Raw genomic sequence first — 17017 nt, 5'->3', positions numbered from 1 at the left:
TATAAATACAGGTAGTTGTCGACTTACATCCGCAATTGGCTCCGACCAACTGGTCGTAAATTGATTTGGACGTAAGTCGGCCATGTTAATTTACCGTAAGAATATATACTGGCTTAGCCTACACTAGGGTAATCGATACCATCTTTACATATAGGGTAGCCTAGCCTACACTACACAGCATTAGTTCATACATATATGGCATAGTAATTATTAATTTCAGCTAATTCTCTAGGTTCAATGCACATTGGCCTATGGTAATTCAGTACAAAGAGAAATTGAATAACATTTAACAAGTTAGCCTCGCCTATACAATGATGATTTCATGGTACATATATCGTATATATACGAATACAGTAACCTAGCCTACAGTATACTGTATACTACATATAAGAAATAATTTAGAAATTTATTAATACAGTTGAACCTCTTAAAACTGGCATTCTATGGTCCGGAAACTTCCGTGGTTCGGCTTGATTTTAAATCAGCAGCCATTAGATCGCTCCGCTGCCACCTGGGAGGCGCCACATATTGTTTACAACTTCAAGGCAGCAAAACTTATGCCATATATCCTTTGAATGAAAATAGTTGTTAGTAATGTAAATATGCAAAGTCAAATATGTTTTTTATATTAACCTTGGAACAATAAATATATTTATAAATATTCCACTTAAGGAGGCTCAACCAAGCCAAACCTTTTAACTTTTAATCAAAATAATCGAGCACAAATTCCTTACTTTGTATGTGCTTGAAAGATCGTTTTGGTAATTTCTTTTTTGAAACTGTGTATTTACTTGTTCGACATGCCACCCACGAGATTATATGATGCTAGAGGCAAGAAGTGCAAGCATAAATCTTTATGCATGCTAGAAAATCTTTATTTCATTGGCTAAAAGGTTACTGTTCATTTTCCTCAATAGATGGCGCTGGTGTGCTTTGTTTACAATTTGACGGCGATGGCGACATTCAAATACAGTTATCACCGAAATTCATTAATTATTTTGTTCATCAATTTATCCTCTACAATAAAAATGAACTAAGAAACTAATAGTGATAATTATGAAGCTACGAAATTTCGGATATGAAAGTCACTGATAATAAACTGCAGATTCTGAGAAGTTTAGTACTGTATTTAGACTTACGATTGGGTGGGCTAACTCGGGAATGTAGGCTAAATGTGTTAAAGTACACTTTTTTAAAGAAATTTATACAGTATAAAGTTCTAAAATGATACAGTTAAAATATATGAATAATAAAATGATGAAAAGCAGTGTCAGAATGTAGCTAGTAGTAGGCTAAAGGCCTCATTTTTTTAGGGATGTATTCTATATTCCGAGCAAAGACAATACAGGTAGTCGTCTACTTACGAAAGATGGGAAACTGACTATTAATACCATTAAAAAAAACATCATCCAACCCGTCAGAATGCGCGCCATCTATTGATCATGCCCTCAACTAAAACTCGGCTGTGGCGTAGCGCGGCTTTTTTAAATGTTAAAATTTATTCTTATGCTGCAATAAACTTCTCTTTATAAATTATTGAATACTAAATCGATTAATATTGCTTGTTAACATGATTATAGGGCTCTATCATAGCGTATGATTTATATATTAGCCATTTCTGAATCATTAAATAAAATCCTTCAGTTAATGTAACATTAATTGCTAAGTATCTTTATCTAAATTTGAGAGGGCAGTTAACATTAATTGCTAAGTATCTTTATTTAAGATTGAGAGGGCAGCTAGAATGAAACAAACTTATTCTCATATTATCTTATTATTTCACCAATATAGTATACAGTAATTATTTTCCTTTTTTTGGGCTTGTGCTTATGATTGTATACTCTACATAAAACAATACATATGTGTCAGACAAATCTAAGAACCTAGAGGAATGAATACAGTTTATTATATTTTATGATTATTTATTAAGCTCTTGATCAAGTCAGAACCTATTTATAACAATTTATTAAAATCTCATAGCCCAATTGTGGGAGTTCTCAAAAATGCTTATTCAATTGGCACCCTTTTATGAAGGAAATGTAACCAACACTTCTGCTTGGTATTTTCTAGTAAAATGCCATTTCTGCAAGAAGCATGCACATTCGTAAAAAAATTTGAAACAATTATTCTAATTGACTTGAACCATGTTTCTTTTTGCATCATGTACAGTACAAGCAAATATCATAGGTTTTCACAACTTGTTTTGCTAATTTATTACTACTTTATTACTGCGTACATTTGCTGCCAAATGGTAAATTTACTTTGGAATACTATGTGGGGTGTTGGTACCAATTACAAGATTTCATTTTAAAAATTGAACAATTATGAGCATATAATGCAGAAATATAGATGAAACGGTAAGAATGGATCTTGTGGCAGCAGATATGCTGGTTTGCATGTAATTTTTTTTTATTTTGAATGCGTTTATCCATACATATAGGAAAATTCAATCATAGATTAAAAGGTTAGTGAACTTGAAATTAAAGTAAAACACTCTAACTTAACTAACCTACTTATGCTCTCCCATATGAATGCTCCCACAAGATCCATCCTTCCTGATGAAACAACTTTGGTTTGCTAAATAGTTGCTTATTAATGAAAAATTAAGGTAAACATTTATAACTACAACCCAAGGGTAAGCTGCTGAGAATATAACATAACTACAGTATATATACAGTATATCAAAGTTGCTGTGAGTAGCCTATCTGGAAAAGGCATGGAGACCCAATATTCACAAATTGTATAACAGTGATAGGAATTGGTATGTTTATTTCATATTTCTAGAGATTTTCAAGATATGCAAATATAACTTTAAGGTATTTTTTTGAAATACAATTGACGCCTGTAAATGACAAGAAAATATAGTTTTTCTAGTTGATTTTGATATGTTTTGCAAGATAGCTTCATTTCCATTGCAAATTACTGTTGACATGGTTAGGTAACTGTTGGCATGGTTATGGTACTGCTGATATGGTTAGGTTTACTGTTGACATGATTAGGCTACTGATGTACACTACCAGGAAGGTTAGGTTGGTTGTTGGGGTTTCAAATGGCAAGAATATTTTTGATATTTTTTTCTAGTCGAAAATCACATATAAATATATTTTCTTTCCGCTTAGAGGCGTCCACCGTATTGTAAATATTTTCCAATATTTATTTCGGAATAACACTACTCCGACATTCAATTTTGCTTTGGTCTATTTTATTTCTTCATTTTCTCTAAAAGTTATTGTGTACTTTGTAACAGATGTAATGATTTTATTACCTTTCTTTATTCTGAGGAAAAGCATGAAAAATCAGATGGGGAAAATCATTTTTCGTCCTATTGCAAACCACACACGGCTGATGATGGCTACGCCCACTCATGATTGAAATTGAATGCCCCGCTTTGTGAAAAAGTAAACAAACAGACGATGTAGGCAGGTGCAATGCTACCGCCATCTTCATTTCATGCCAGGTACTAAATTGTATGCGGCCGATGCGGCTGTGGCTTGAGCTTCCCATCTTTCGTGTATTGTCTTTGATTCCGATGTCAGGCTGCTGAGGGCTACGTATATTTATGAATAAAAAATACAATGAATATGCAACTTTCCCGTGAATCTTTTAAAAAGTTGTATATTATTGTATCCAATAATATTGTATGTATTCTCATATTATTGTATCACAAAGCAGTCAATATTTTTGTTAGAAATCAGTTGATGGCAAATATGAGTTTAGTTTGCCGTGTTTACGTTTTATTTGGCCGTATTTAACTCAGTTCGGAGCGAATTGCTTTGCTTGTAGTTAGTATAAAATATCTAGATACTTTACTTACTCAAGACAAGGTCATTTGTCATTATACGACGTGTTTTTAAGTCAAAATATGAATTTAATATGTCTCATGAACTAAATTTTTTTTTCGTTAACAGATTGTGTTGTGGGCATGTTTATTGTGTAAAAAAGGGATTTTGACGAAGGAAAAATCTATTTCTGGGCGAGGGTTCGTGTCGCCCAGTGAAATAATCCTTTAGTTCATTATTTCTAAGGTAAATGAGGCTAACACATACCAGAGAAAAAATAAATTCAGGAAGATGTCAGTACAACTGACTCCGCACACCCATAAATAAAAAGAAGGTGTCGGTATGGTATCTGGGGCGAGTGAGACCACTACCACGAACCTCTTGCCATTTAGAATTCTCCATCACCAAAATCCCCCTCCTGAGAGAGCCGATCCATAGGCAGAGACGGCAACTAGTACTACTACGCCCCGAACCACGCCGACTGCCGCACCTCTGGTGGTCATCCTTGTCGTTAGATGCCAATCTTGGGCTGCAGGGCGGGACACACAGGAGGGGATTTCACTGGGCGACACGAACCCTCGCCCAGAAATAGATTTTTCCTTCGTCAAAATCCCTTTTCTGGGCTCAGTTCGTGTCGCTGTGTGAAATAGTACCAGAGAAATAGCACAAGATTGTAAAATAAAGAAGAGGGTCTCAATGAAACTATAAAATAAAAACGAACAAATATAATATTGAGAACTTATAAGTTATCATACAGAAAAGTTAACTTAACAAAATTATATTGGACTTACAGTTAACTTAAAATTAAACTTATACTATTATTGATAACTTATCTAGGATAGTGAGTTAAAAGGTTACATGGGGAATTACTCACTATATTAAAAATTAATCTCCAAAGATATAATAAACAATGTAGGTGTGCTACCCTAGCATAAAAATAAGGGGAGCAACACCAAAAAGACACTTCATAATATACAATAATGTTGTGGGTGCCCCTAGCAAAAAAATAAGGGACACACCACCATAATCATAATCATAAGCAGCTAAGGCTAAAGGACTATATAGAGCATAACGGTAGGTTAAGTGAAATATTAGTTGAGGCAGGTAGAAAGGAGATCTGGATCTTCAACTACAACTACTGTGCAGTCAGGGGAAACTATGTTTCCCGCTGCCACTGCTGGAAATTTTACAGATTCCAAGGACTTCAGATAGTGACGCTTGAAAACTGTCGGCGACTTCCAGCCAGTTTATTTCTTTAAGTCATCAAAGTTCATATGCTGGAAATAGTTAATAGAGGTGGCTACTGCCCTGATATCATGAGCTTTTGGGAATGATTCAGGATTTGCTTGTTTAATGAAGTAAAGGATCTGCTGCCTGATACCTTTTACTGATAAAGTGCCACCTTTTTCCCTCATAAAGAGAGGACCCGAGGATCTAGAGGATGTCCTAGACAGAAAGGCTCGTAAGGTCATCACTGGACCAAGAGAAGGGTCTTGGGGGAGAGGGATGACTTTCCAAGGGGCCCATCTCGCTAAAGGATCCTCGTTTTTTGCTAGAAAACTACGATCCGGGGAAAGCAAAACTTCTCCTGAAGGGAGGAATTCTACATGCCCCGCATCTCTGGATAGAGCCGACAGTTCTGAAATTCTGGCCCCTGAGGCCAAGCTTAGCAAGAATAGCGTCTTCCTTAATAGCATTATGAATGAGCAAGAAGAGTTGTCAGTGTCTGAAGCCAGTTTGAGGACATCATTCAAAAACCATGATACTGAAGTAGGCCTTTCAGAAGGTCTAAGTCTAGCACAAGCTTTGGGAATAGACGTAAAGTAAGAGTCTGTCAAGTCTATTTGAAAACCCAACTGAAAGATTTTCTTTAAAGCTGATTTATTAGTGGTAATAGTGCTAGCTGCTAATCCTTTTTCAAATAAGGACCTAAAAAAGGATATAGCTGAATTCACTGTCATGGTTGTGGTGTTTGTCTCCTTCAGGAAAGATGCTAACTTCTTAACAGCAGCATCATACTGTCTCAAAGTTGATTCCCTCTTATCTGATTCTAGGAAGAGGATATTCTGGGGATCAATATCTGCATCTTTTTTTGCCGCAAACTTCATGAAGTCCATAAAGTTAGGGTTTTGAGAATTCCTGAGGAAGCGAACACAGTCCTCATTTGTACTGACTGAGATAGTTTGGGATTGGGAATCCGTCGAGGTCGAAGACCCAATTCCAGAAGGAGAGGGTACCAGTTGCTCTTTGGCCAGTTCAGGGCTACTAGAGCTACTTGTCCCTTGAAAGTCCTGAGTTTGTTCAGAACTTTCAATAGAAGATTCACTAGAGGGAAGATGTATATCTTCCTCCACTGATTCCAGTCTATGGACAAGGCGTCTGTGGCATAAGCCAGAGGGTCCAGGTTGGGGGCCACATAGCAAGGGAGCTTGTGGTTTGCTTGTGAGGCGAAAAGATCTACTTGGAGACCTGGGACACTCCGGCGTATCCACTGGAACGACTTGTTGTCCAGGGACCACTCTGATTCTAGAGGAACTGATCGAGACAGGGCGTCTGCTATCACGTTCCTTACTCCCGCCAAGTGAGTGGAGGATAGGTGCCATTTGTACTTGTTCCCTAGAGAGAAAATGGCTATCATGACATGGTTCACATGTTTTGATTTGGATCCCCCTCTGTTGATGCAGTGTACTACTACTGCGCTGTCCAATACCAGTTTTATATGAGAATTCTTTGGTGGAAGGAGCCTCTTCAGAGTGAGAAATACTGCCATAGCCTCCAATACGTTTATGTGGAGCTGGCGGAACTGAGGTGACCAAGTTCCTTGAACTTTTTTGAACTGAGAGTATCCTCCCCAACCGCTTAGCGAGGCGTCCGTGTGGATAGTTAACGCCGGAGGAGGATATTGAAGAGGAACTGACTTGGACAGGTTCTTTGTCTTCGCCCATGGACGTAAATGATTGCGAAGGATTTGCGGGATTACTGACAACTTGTCCCGAGATTTGACATTTGCTCTTGAGCGCCAAACTCGATTTATGTCTTTCAGTCTTGCTTTCAGTAGGACGTCCGTCACTGAAGCAAACTGGAGAGAACCTAGGATCCTTTCCTGGTTTCTCCTTGAAGCCTGTTTGTTCTTTAGGAATTGCCTTACTGACTTGGCTATTTCTTTTCTTTTGACTACCGGAATTGACAGATTGTGGGAGGATAAGTCCCATTGGATGCCTAGCCACTGAAAACGAGACTCTGGAGTGAGCCTGGACTTCGGTCTGTTTATCTGGAACCCCAGATGTTCCAAGAATTGAATTACTTTGTTTGTGGCTTTGAGGCATTCCTCGACGGCTGTTGCCCAAATCAGCCAATCGTCGAGGTACGCTACTACCATTATCCCTTGTGATCTCAGTTGTTGTACTACTACTTCCGCTATTTTCGTGAATACCCTGGGGGCTACGTTCAGCCCGAAGGGCATCACCTTGAAAGAGAATGCCTGGTCTCCCAGCTTGAAGCCTAGGTATGGGTGAAAGTGTCTCGCGATTGGGATATGATAGTATGCGTCTGTAAGATCGATAGAGGTGGTGACGGCCCCACGGCGAAGTAAGGTCTGCACCTGCGAGATGGTCAGCATTTTGAACTTGTCGCAGCGAATGAATAAGTTTAGCTGGGACAAGTCTAAGATTATTCTTCTTTTTGATGAGCCTTTCTTTGGCACGCTGAATAAGCGCCCTTGAAACTTTAAATGCCTGACTCTCGACACAACTCCTTTCTGAAGGAGCTCCTCTGCGCAATCTGTCAATTCCTTTGATGGTAGCTGAAGGAATGACTTGGGTGGAGGGGGATCTTTGATCCAACTCCAGCCCAGCCCTTTGGACACAATACTCTGTGCCCATTTGCTGAACCCCCACCTGTGCTGGAAGAGGAACAGCCTCCCTCCTACCCGGGAGATCTCACTGCTGTTGTGCGGGATGAGCTCCGCGTCCTCCACGAAAGTGCTTACCCCTGTTGGAAGCTCTTCCTGCGCCTCGTTGCCGAAAGGTACCTCTGGCTCTGCTTCCCCTAGCAAACCTGTTAAAAGTTTGGAAAGCTTGGCTTTCAAACACCGGGTTGAATGCCGGGGAAACAGCGTAAGAGGTCGAGGGCTGACCTTGTGGGGACAGCAGGAGAATCGGTTGGCTCTGACCTTTGGTTGTTGCCGATTGACCTGGTTGGGCAACCGGAACAGCCTGTACGAAGTGTTGTTGCTGCTGCTGCTTCTGATACGGCTGGAACCTCTTCGTCGTCTTCAGTTTCTTGCTAGAGGAGGAAGAGTTCTCAGGCTTCCTCTTAGCAGAGAGACCCCAACAAGCTCTGAGGCTCTGGTTAGGCCTCGTCGCTTCGTGTTGGACCTCGTTAACTGCCGACTCTGGGAAGAGGTCTGCTCCCCAGATGTTGGAGGAGAGCAACTTGTTCGGCTCGTGCCGAATTGTAGCTTCTTGAAGGACATGCATCGGGCAGTTTTTTCTTGCTACTATAAAATCATACAAGTCCGATTGGACTGCTTGCATCTGGGACTTGGCTAAGAGCTTAAAAAGAGGCTCCGAGCCGTAAGTCAAAGCAGCCACTTCAGTCATAACCAGGGTGTTAAGCGTCCTGTCTAAGTCTTCAACATCAAGCTGCTAATAATATGACAAACTATCAAATTTGGTCCTGAAATCATCAATTTTGAGAAAATTATGATGCAACAATAATTAAAACATCATTTAAAATGATATTGTAATGATACAATAAAGTTTGTTCATACTTACCTGGCAGATATATATATATATATAGCTGTATTTTCCGAAGTCCGACAGAATTTCAAAACTCCCGGCACACGCAGTGGTCGGCCAGGTGGTTAGTACCCATTCCCACCGCTGGGAGGCGGGTGTCAGGAACCATTCCCATCTTCTATTCAGATTTTCTAATGCCACTGTCCCCGAGGGGAGGTTGGGCGGGTACTTGATTATATATATATATATCTGCCAGGTAAGTATGAACAAACTTTATTGTATCATTACAATATCATTTTGTTCATGACACTTACCTGCCAGATTTATTATATATATATATATCATATATATATAATTATTATATATTTAATAATATATATATATATGTATATATATATAGATATATATATATATATATATATATATATATATATATATATATAGTATATATATATATATATATATATATATATATATATATAATATATATATATAAGATATATATATATATATATATATATATAGATATAATATATATATATATATATTATAGATCTATAGTATATATATATATATATATATATGTTATGTATCTATATATATATTATATATAATATATATATATATATACATATATATATATATATATATATATATATCTATTGTATATATATATATCACTATATGTGGATGTATATATACATATATATATATATATATAATATGGTATATATATGTATACTCAGATATATATGTGATGCTCTATATATATATATGATATATATATATATAATATATATATATATATGTATATGTATGTATGTAGTATGTATCGTATGTATGTATGTATGTGTGATATATATATATATATATATATATATATATATATATATATATATATATAGTAATGTATGTATGTATGTATGTATGTATGTATGTATGTATGTATGTATGTGTATGTGTATGTATGTATGTATGTATGTATATATATATATATATATATATATATATATATATATATATATATATATATAGCTGATTCCCACCATTGGAGGTGGGGAGGGACAGAATAAAAGGATTTTGGGAAACATTTCACATGCAGATGATATACATCTTAGTTCCTTACCTGTTAGCGTAGCTGACTTCGTGATTACTGTCACCCAAGTCTGCTTTTGCTTTACTAGTCTCCAGCAAGGTAGTGATCTGTAAAGCTGGTGAGTTCTAGATGATCTGACAACGGGGGCGTGACCACAATGTGTCTAGACCATATTGACCATACTCTAAGGGCAACGAAGCAAAGAAAAAACCACCACCTGACCTAGCCTAGCAAAGTTAGTCCCCGAAACTTTAAGGCTAAATAAAGGGAAGTCCGCCTCAAGCGGTCGACCCTACAACCAAAAATCCAATAACCATAATACAAAAGCAAACCTATCCATTTCTAAAGCGATGGATTCGTGCTGCTTCCCGTACCCCCCAAACAATGAATCTGCTGATATGTATGGACCAAGCGAAAAGCAGTTCTCATATGTCACTTTCACATCCCTGAGGTAGTGTGAAGCGAACACAGAGTTGCTTCGCCAAAAAGTGGTGCTCACAATATCGCTGAGCGCCATATTTTTCTGGAATGCCATTGAAGTTGCGACAGCTCTAACTTCATGAGCATTGACTTTCAGAAGTTTGAAATCACCATCTGGGCAGGAAGAATGGGCCTCCCTGATGGTGCTTCTTAAAAAGAACGTAAGGCGTTCTAAGACATCGGTAAATCAGGCCTTTTCACGGAACACCATAGATTGTCCGACTGACCTCTACTTCGTTTTGTCCTATCCAGATAGAATTTTAGAGCCCTGACAAGGCACAGGACTCTCTCTGGCTCCTGACTAATGATCCCTGCTAATCCCTTGATATCAAAACTCTTGGGCCAGGGATTGGATCGATTCTCGTTTTTAGCTAAAAAGGAAGGACTCAAGGAACAGACTGCATTGTGTCCTCTAAATCCTACATTTTTGCTAATGGCTTGAACTTCACTCACCCTTTTCACTGTGGCCAGGGTGGTTAAGAAGAGGGCCTTTCTTGTTGAGTCCTTTAGCGAGGCCGCATGCAAAGGTTCGAAGGGGCTCGTCATTAAAAACTTCAGAACTATGTCCAAGTTCCACGAAGGAGTCTTAACCTGTGGAACTTTCGAAGTTTCAAAGGATCTCAGAAGATCATGAAGATCCCTATCATTCGTCAAATCTAGGCCCCTATGACGAAAGACCGTTGATAGCATACTCTTGTATCCTTTAATTGTAGATACCGCGAGCTTGTCTACATTCCTTAAATGGAAAAGGAAATCGGCGATTTGGCTCACAGAGGTCTTGGAGGAGGAAATGCCTTCTTTTCTACACCATCTTCTAAAGAGAGCCCACTTCGACTGGTATACCGCTCGAGAAGAAGCTCTTCTCGCTGTGGCAATAGATTTTGCCAACGCTTTCGAAAAACCTCTCGCTCTTGCCAACTTCTTGATAGTCTGAATGCAGTCAGACTCAGAGCAAACGGGTTTTGATGATACCTCTCGAAGTGGGGCTGTTTGAGAAGATTGATTCTTTCTGGTAGGGTTCTTGGAAAGTCCACCAGAAGGGACATGACCTCTGTGAACCATTCGCTTGCCGGCCAAAATGGGGCGACCAGTGTCATCCGAGTTCCTTCCGAAGCTGCTAACTTCCTGGTTACTTCTCCCAGGAGTTTGAACGGGGGAAAGGCGTATACATCCATCCCCGTCCAATCCCATAGCATGGCGTCTACAGCTACTGCTTCCGGGTCGATGACAAGAGAGCAGTAAAGAGGAAGTCTCTTCGTTTTCGAAGTCGCGAATAGGTCCACTACTGGTCGTCCCCAGAGTCTCCATAACTCTTGGCAGACCTCTCGGTGCAGAGTCCATTCTGTTGTAATTAATTGATTCCGACGGCTTAGAAGATCCGCTCTGACATTTTTGGCTCCCGAAACAAATCTTGTCAGGAGAGTGATGTTTCTCTCTTCCGTCCATAGTAGAATCTCTCTCGCTCTCTTGAAGAGAGATAGAGAGTGTGTCCCTCCCTGTTTCTTTATATAAGAAAGGGCTGTGGTGCTGTCCGAGTTGATCTGGACAACTCAGCCTATGACTCGTTCCTGGAAGGCTAGAAGGGCCAAGCGAATTGCCTCCAATTCCTTGAGGTTGATGTGCCAAGGACTCTGTTCCTCTGTCCAGAGGCCTGACACCTCCTTTCCCAGAGTTGCTCCCCAGCCTGCCATGGACGCGTCTGTAAATAACACTAGGTCGGGGCTCCGAAGACGGAGGGACACTCCTTCCGAAATCTTGACGGGATCGAGCCACCGCTTTAGGTGGTTCTTGACCAACTGAGAGATTTCCAAAGTCTCTTCTAGGTTGTCTTTGTTTAGCCAGTTCTCTGCTAAGAAAAACTGTAGCGGTCTGAGGTGTAGCCTCCCTAGAGAAACAAACTTCTCCAGCGATGAAATGGTCCCCAGCAGACTCATCCATTCCTTCGCCGAGCAGGTTTCTTTCTCCAAGAAGGCTGACACTTTTTCTAAGCCTTTCCGCTGACATTCTGGCGACGGAAAAGCCCGAAAAGCCACTGAATCCATCTGAATCCCCAGATACACGATGGACTGTGTCGGGGTCAGATGGGACTTTTCGGAATTGACCAGGAGACCTAAGGCCTTCGTCAATCGTAATGTAGTTTGAAGGTCCTCCAGACACCTTGCTCTCGACGACGACCGTATGAGCCAATCGTCCAGGTAGAAGGAGACTCGAATCTTCGAGAGGTGAAGCCACTTTGCCACGTTCCGCATAAGAAGAGTGAAAATCATGGGAGCTGTGCTCAGTCCGAAGCAAAGAGCTCTGAACTGGAAGACCTGTCCTCTCAAAATGAACCTGAGGAACTTCCTGGACCGAGGATGAATGGGGACATGGAAGTAGGCGTCTTGGGGATCCAATGACACCATCCAGTCCCCTGGTCTCAAGGCTCCCAGGACCGACTGTGATGTTTCCATTTTGAAACTTTCTTTCTTCACAAAAAGGTTCAGTCTGCTTACATCTAGGACAGGCCTCCATCCCCCAGACTGCTTCGGAACCAGGAATAACCTGTTGTAGAAGCCTGGGGAATCCGTAGAGAGCACTCGTCCTACTGCTCTCTTCTCGCTCATCTGATCTAGAAGATCGAGGAGAATCTGTTGCTTCTGTGGCTGATACGATGGTGACAGGTCTATGGGCTTCTTGCTCAAAGGAGGCATGGAGAGGAAGGGAATTTTGTATCCCTTCTCTATAATCTCAAGGGACCAGGTGTCTGTCCCCCTTGTTTTCCAAGCCTCTGCGAAGAGAGTGAGTCTCCCTCCCACCGGTGCCTGAAGGGCAAGGTCGTCATTTCTTCCCCCTGGGTTTTGCGGGGGTTCTGCCTCTAGCAAAGCCCCTTCCTCGAGTAGAAGCTCTTGATGGTGCTCTGCCACGAAAGGGCTTAAAATTCTTCTTCGGTACTTGAGTTACTCGAGAATTTTTACCATGTTCTCTGGAAAAAGATGAGAAGAAAAGGGGGCAAATGAGAAGAAAAGGGGGCAAATAGCAAATCTGCTTTCTGCGCAGGGGAAACTGATTTAGCAGTAAAACTGCAGAAAAGCGCACGTTTCTTTAACATCCCCGTAGTAAAGTGGGCTGCTAGCTCATCTGAGCCATCCCTCACTGCTTTGTCCATACATGACAGGACACTCGATAATTCTTCTAGTGACAATGATTCTGGGCTCTTAGACTGTAGACCTAAAGCTCCTAAGCACCAGTCTAGGAAGTTAAATACTTCCAGTGTCCTGTATAGTCCTTTCAGATGGTGATCTATTTCGGGCATAGTCCATGAAACCTTAGCTGAGGACAGGTAAGATCTTCTTGGTGCTTCGACCAGGTTTGAGAAGTCACCTTGTGCAGACGAAGGAAGTCTCAATCCTGTTTCTTCTCCGGTCTCATACCATATACCGGCTCTCCCGTTTAGCTTAGCTGGAGGAAGAGCAAAGGAAGTCCTTCCTTTCGTCTTCCTTAATTCCATCCAGTCGTTCATTCTTTTGAACGCTCTCTTAGTAGAGAGCGAAGAAGCCATCCTAACAAATCCAGGAGCTTTCCTAGTCTTAGATGAGGATAGTTGCGACGGCGGGGAGAGAGGAACTGGTGCCTGAAACTTGTCCGAAAACAAGTCCTTCAGTAGGCGCGTTAACGTACTATAATCTGTAGAAGCTTCTGAAGGCTCTTCTTCCTCCGCAGGATGAGCATCGCTAGAAAAATCTTCCTGATCTTGCAGGGCAGCAGGATTTTTAGTTGAACAGGATCTTTAGTTGAACAGGAAGCCTCTTGAGGCTCTGTACCTAAAGAGGGGCCTCTATCTGCTGGAGGAATAGACGAGGCAATGTGCGAATGTTTCGCCGTTGCCTTTGAAACCTTAGTACTTCCTTGTAAAGGTGTATCTCTCGAAGCCACTAGGGGAAGAGGCTCTTCAAAAGCTTCCTTGTTGAATTCCTGTCGAGCTCCTCTCAGTGGAGTACGTTTGTCTTTCTGAAAGGCAGACAAGTGAGCCATCTCCGAATTCGGTTTAACTTTCCGAATAGCCGGGCGTCTAGCGTCATCCAGAGCGTCCTTGCTAAGGGAGCGAGAATTTGGACTCGCAGGAAGTCGCACGTCTTCCAACGTAAGCTGTCGATCTCGCTGCACTTTATCGTCTATAAGACGTACCGCTCTATCCAAGACTTCCTCCTGACCGTCCTGGTAGAAACTTCGTCTTGAATGTTGCTTATCAATTACGGAGGCGTCTCGAAAAACGTCCTCAAAAACGTCCTGAGGCTGGACTTGCTCCGAGGGACGTATAGCGTCTTTCAAAATACGTTCCGGACGTTTGGCTTGTATCGGGGCGTCCTCACAAGCGTCCTGCATTGGGACTTGTTCCGAGGGACGTCGAGCGTATATCAACAAACGCTCAGGACGCTTAGCTTGCATCAGTGCGTCCTCAAAAGCGTCCTGAAGCGGGACTCGCTCCGCGGGACGTCGAGCGTCTTTCAAGATACGCTTCGGACGTTTAGCTTGCATCGGGGCGTCCTCAAAAGCGTCCTGAATCGGGACTTGCTCCGAGTGACGCCGAGCGTCTTTCAAAAAACACTCAGGACGCTTAGCTTGCATCTGTGCGTCCTCCAAAGCATCCTGAAGCGGGATTCGCTCCGTTAGACGTCGAGCGTCCTTCAATATATGCTCAGGACACTTAACTTGCATCTGAGCATCATCGCGAGCGTCCTGGTGAGTCTTACAACTTCCTTCCGAGAGACGAGAGGTCTCATACTCCAACCCACGAGTATCTCGTTGATATTCAAGCAACGATTCTCTTTCTCGAGGTGTATGAACATAATCATACTCTAGTTGATCTCTTCGAAAGGAAGGAATCCTCGATCCCTTCCTAACTTCCTGAAACTTCGGGTGTTGATAGGCTCTCTCCTGATAGTCACGTCGAGTCGATCGAGTCGAATAATCATGATAATCATGACGTGAAAAGCGTCTTGTCGAAGGGGTGTCTTTACAGGGACGTTCTTCCCCTTCTAGATGAAAACCTCTAAGCTCGGTTGGATCTAGAGGTTTCTTCGTAACAAGTGGAGCATGCTGATCTTGATGCGCACTAAAAAGTGCAGAAGCTTGGTGAACGTCTTCACGAAGTTTCTCTTGAACATTCTCAACCTCCTGACAAAAGCGAGGGCCGCCTGTGCGACATCTAACACTTTTGTCTCCCACCCTGCTCCTGGAAACTCTCTCCCCGGAAGCACCTGCGTGCTCTTGGTTGAGTCTGAGGAATCCAGAAGAGGACGGCGAAGAGGAGGCTGAAGAACGAGGAGAAGCTGGCAAGGGTTGCTTCGATCTTTTAACAGGAAGCCACAGGTCCTTTCTACGACGTTGGGGTTCCGGTTCTCTCCTTGCGAAGAAAGACGACAATTGTTGACGCAACTGCACACTAGTCTCATTAGAAGGAGACGTTCCACGATCAGGGGAAGGACTCATCATATGAGAAGAAGGGCGCATGGGAGCCCTCTTCTTTTTCTCAACTTTAGGGCGACGATAGTGCTTGAAAGCATCCTCATCAGAAGACATCCTGAATCTCTTTTTAGAAGTCAAGTCCTCAAAACATTCGGGTGAGGACGAAAGAACAGGACGAGAAGCAGGATGTGAAGTGTCCTCTTCCTTGAAACCTCTCTTAAGAGGACGAGAAAGATGATGGCCGCCTGTGCGACATCTAACGTCAATCCCGCTCTCCCCTTGAGAGGCCCTCTGAGAGCTCCATCCCCGGTAAGGAGAGGACGCCTCGGAGGAAGAAAAGCACTCCTTCAAAACGCGAGCTCTTTCACGATCTTTGGCAGCCTGGGAAGCGTCCACAGGTTCTGCCGAAGGGACGCCAGACCGGTGGGAATTTCCCGTAGCCCTCCTTCGGTTTTTGACATGTCCATTCCCTGAGTCCTGGGAGTTCGACAGAGGTCTATTCCTAGAGGCACTATGGGACCGATCTGACGCCCCCTCCACTACACTAGGGGCACTAACGTTTTCACTACACTTCACAGTGGTTAATGCAAGCACTTTCGATTCTAGCGCACGAATCGACTCCATGATGGAAGACAGGGCAATACCTTCCGAAGGTAAAGCTTCATTGCCCGAAGGCAAAATTACAGGGTTAGGTGTAACAACCTCTACAGGTGGCTTAGAATGCAAATTACTACCCTGACTCTTTACAGAAGCACTTCTGGAAGAAGATCTTCTGATTCTATCCCTTTCAAGCTTACGAACATACGAATCATAAGTCTTCCATTCATTTTCAGTCAATCCTTCACATTCCTTACACCTATCATTCATCAAACAAATATGATCTCTACATTTTGTGCATACTGTATGAGGATCCACCGATGCCTTCGGTAGCCTAACTTTACATTCTAGCACGCTACACACTCTAAAACTATTAGAACTAGATCCAGACATATTTAAGAAAAATTCCAAACCAAATTCAATCAAAGCCACAATTGCGTATGCCAATCCACCGAGCAAAGTTCGAAAAACCAAGAGACAATCAAATACTCAAGTGAACAAAGAGTTTATCCAAAATCCTAGGCGGAGGTACTGGAAACAGTTGTTTACAGCACCGGCGACAGAGAAAATCTGAATAGAAGATGGGAATGGTTCCTGACACCCGCCTCCCAGCGGCGGGAATGGGTACTAACCACCTGGCCGACCACTGCGTGTGCCAGGAGTTTTGAAATTCTGTCGGACTTCGGAGAATACAGCTCTTAATAATATTATATATATATATATATATATCTGGCAGGTAAGTGTCATGAACAAATGTGAATTTATAATATTTTAAAAATAAATCTTATATGGGATGAAATTTCAAGATGTTGTAGTGTTTATCTGCTGAAAGAATTTCTATTTTATCTTCAGTACTTTTGGAGATAGCAATTGCATTAGGG

General features: G+C 41.8%; 1 protein-coding gene across 1 annotated transcript in view; it reads left to right on the top strand.

The window, feature by feature from the left end:
• LOC135203631 (uncharacterized) overlaps positions 1 to 17017 on the top strand; it is a 109572-nt gene that overhangs the window by 64954 nt on the left and 27601 nt on the right. Inside the window, exon 6 of the mRNA XM_064233467.1 lies at positions 3282 to 3457. Coding sequence (XP_064089537.1) covers positions 3282 to 3372 — 91 coding nt within the window. The 3' untranslated portion in view covers positions 3373 to 3457. The remainder of the gene's footprint in view (positions 1 to 3281; positions 3458 to 17017) is intronic.

The sequence above is a fragment of the Macrobrachium nipponense genome, chromosome 36, assembly GCF_015104395.2.
Source record: "Macrobrachium nipponense isolate FS-2020 chromosome 36, ASM1510439v2, whole genome shotgun sequence".
Lineage (NCBI taxonomy): Eukaryota > Metazoa > Arthropoda > Malacostraca > Decapoda > Palaemonidae > Macrobrachium > Macrobrachium nipponense.
This window is presented reverse-complemented; position numbering and strand designations above follow the sequence as displayed.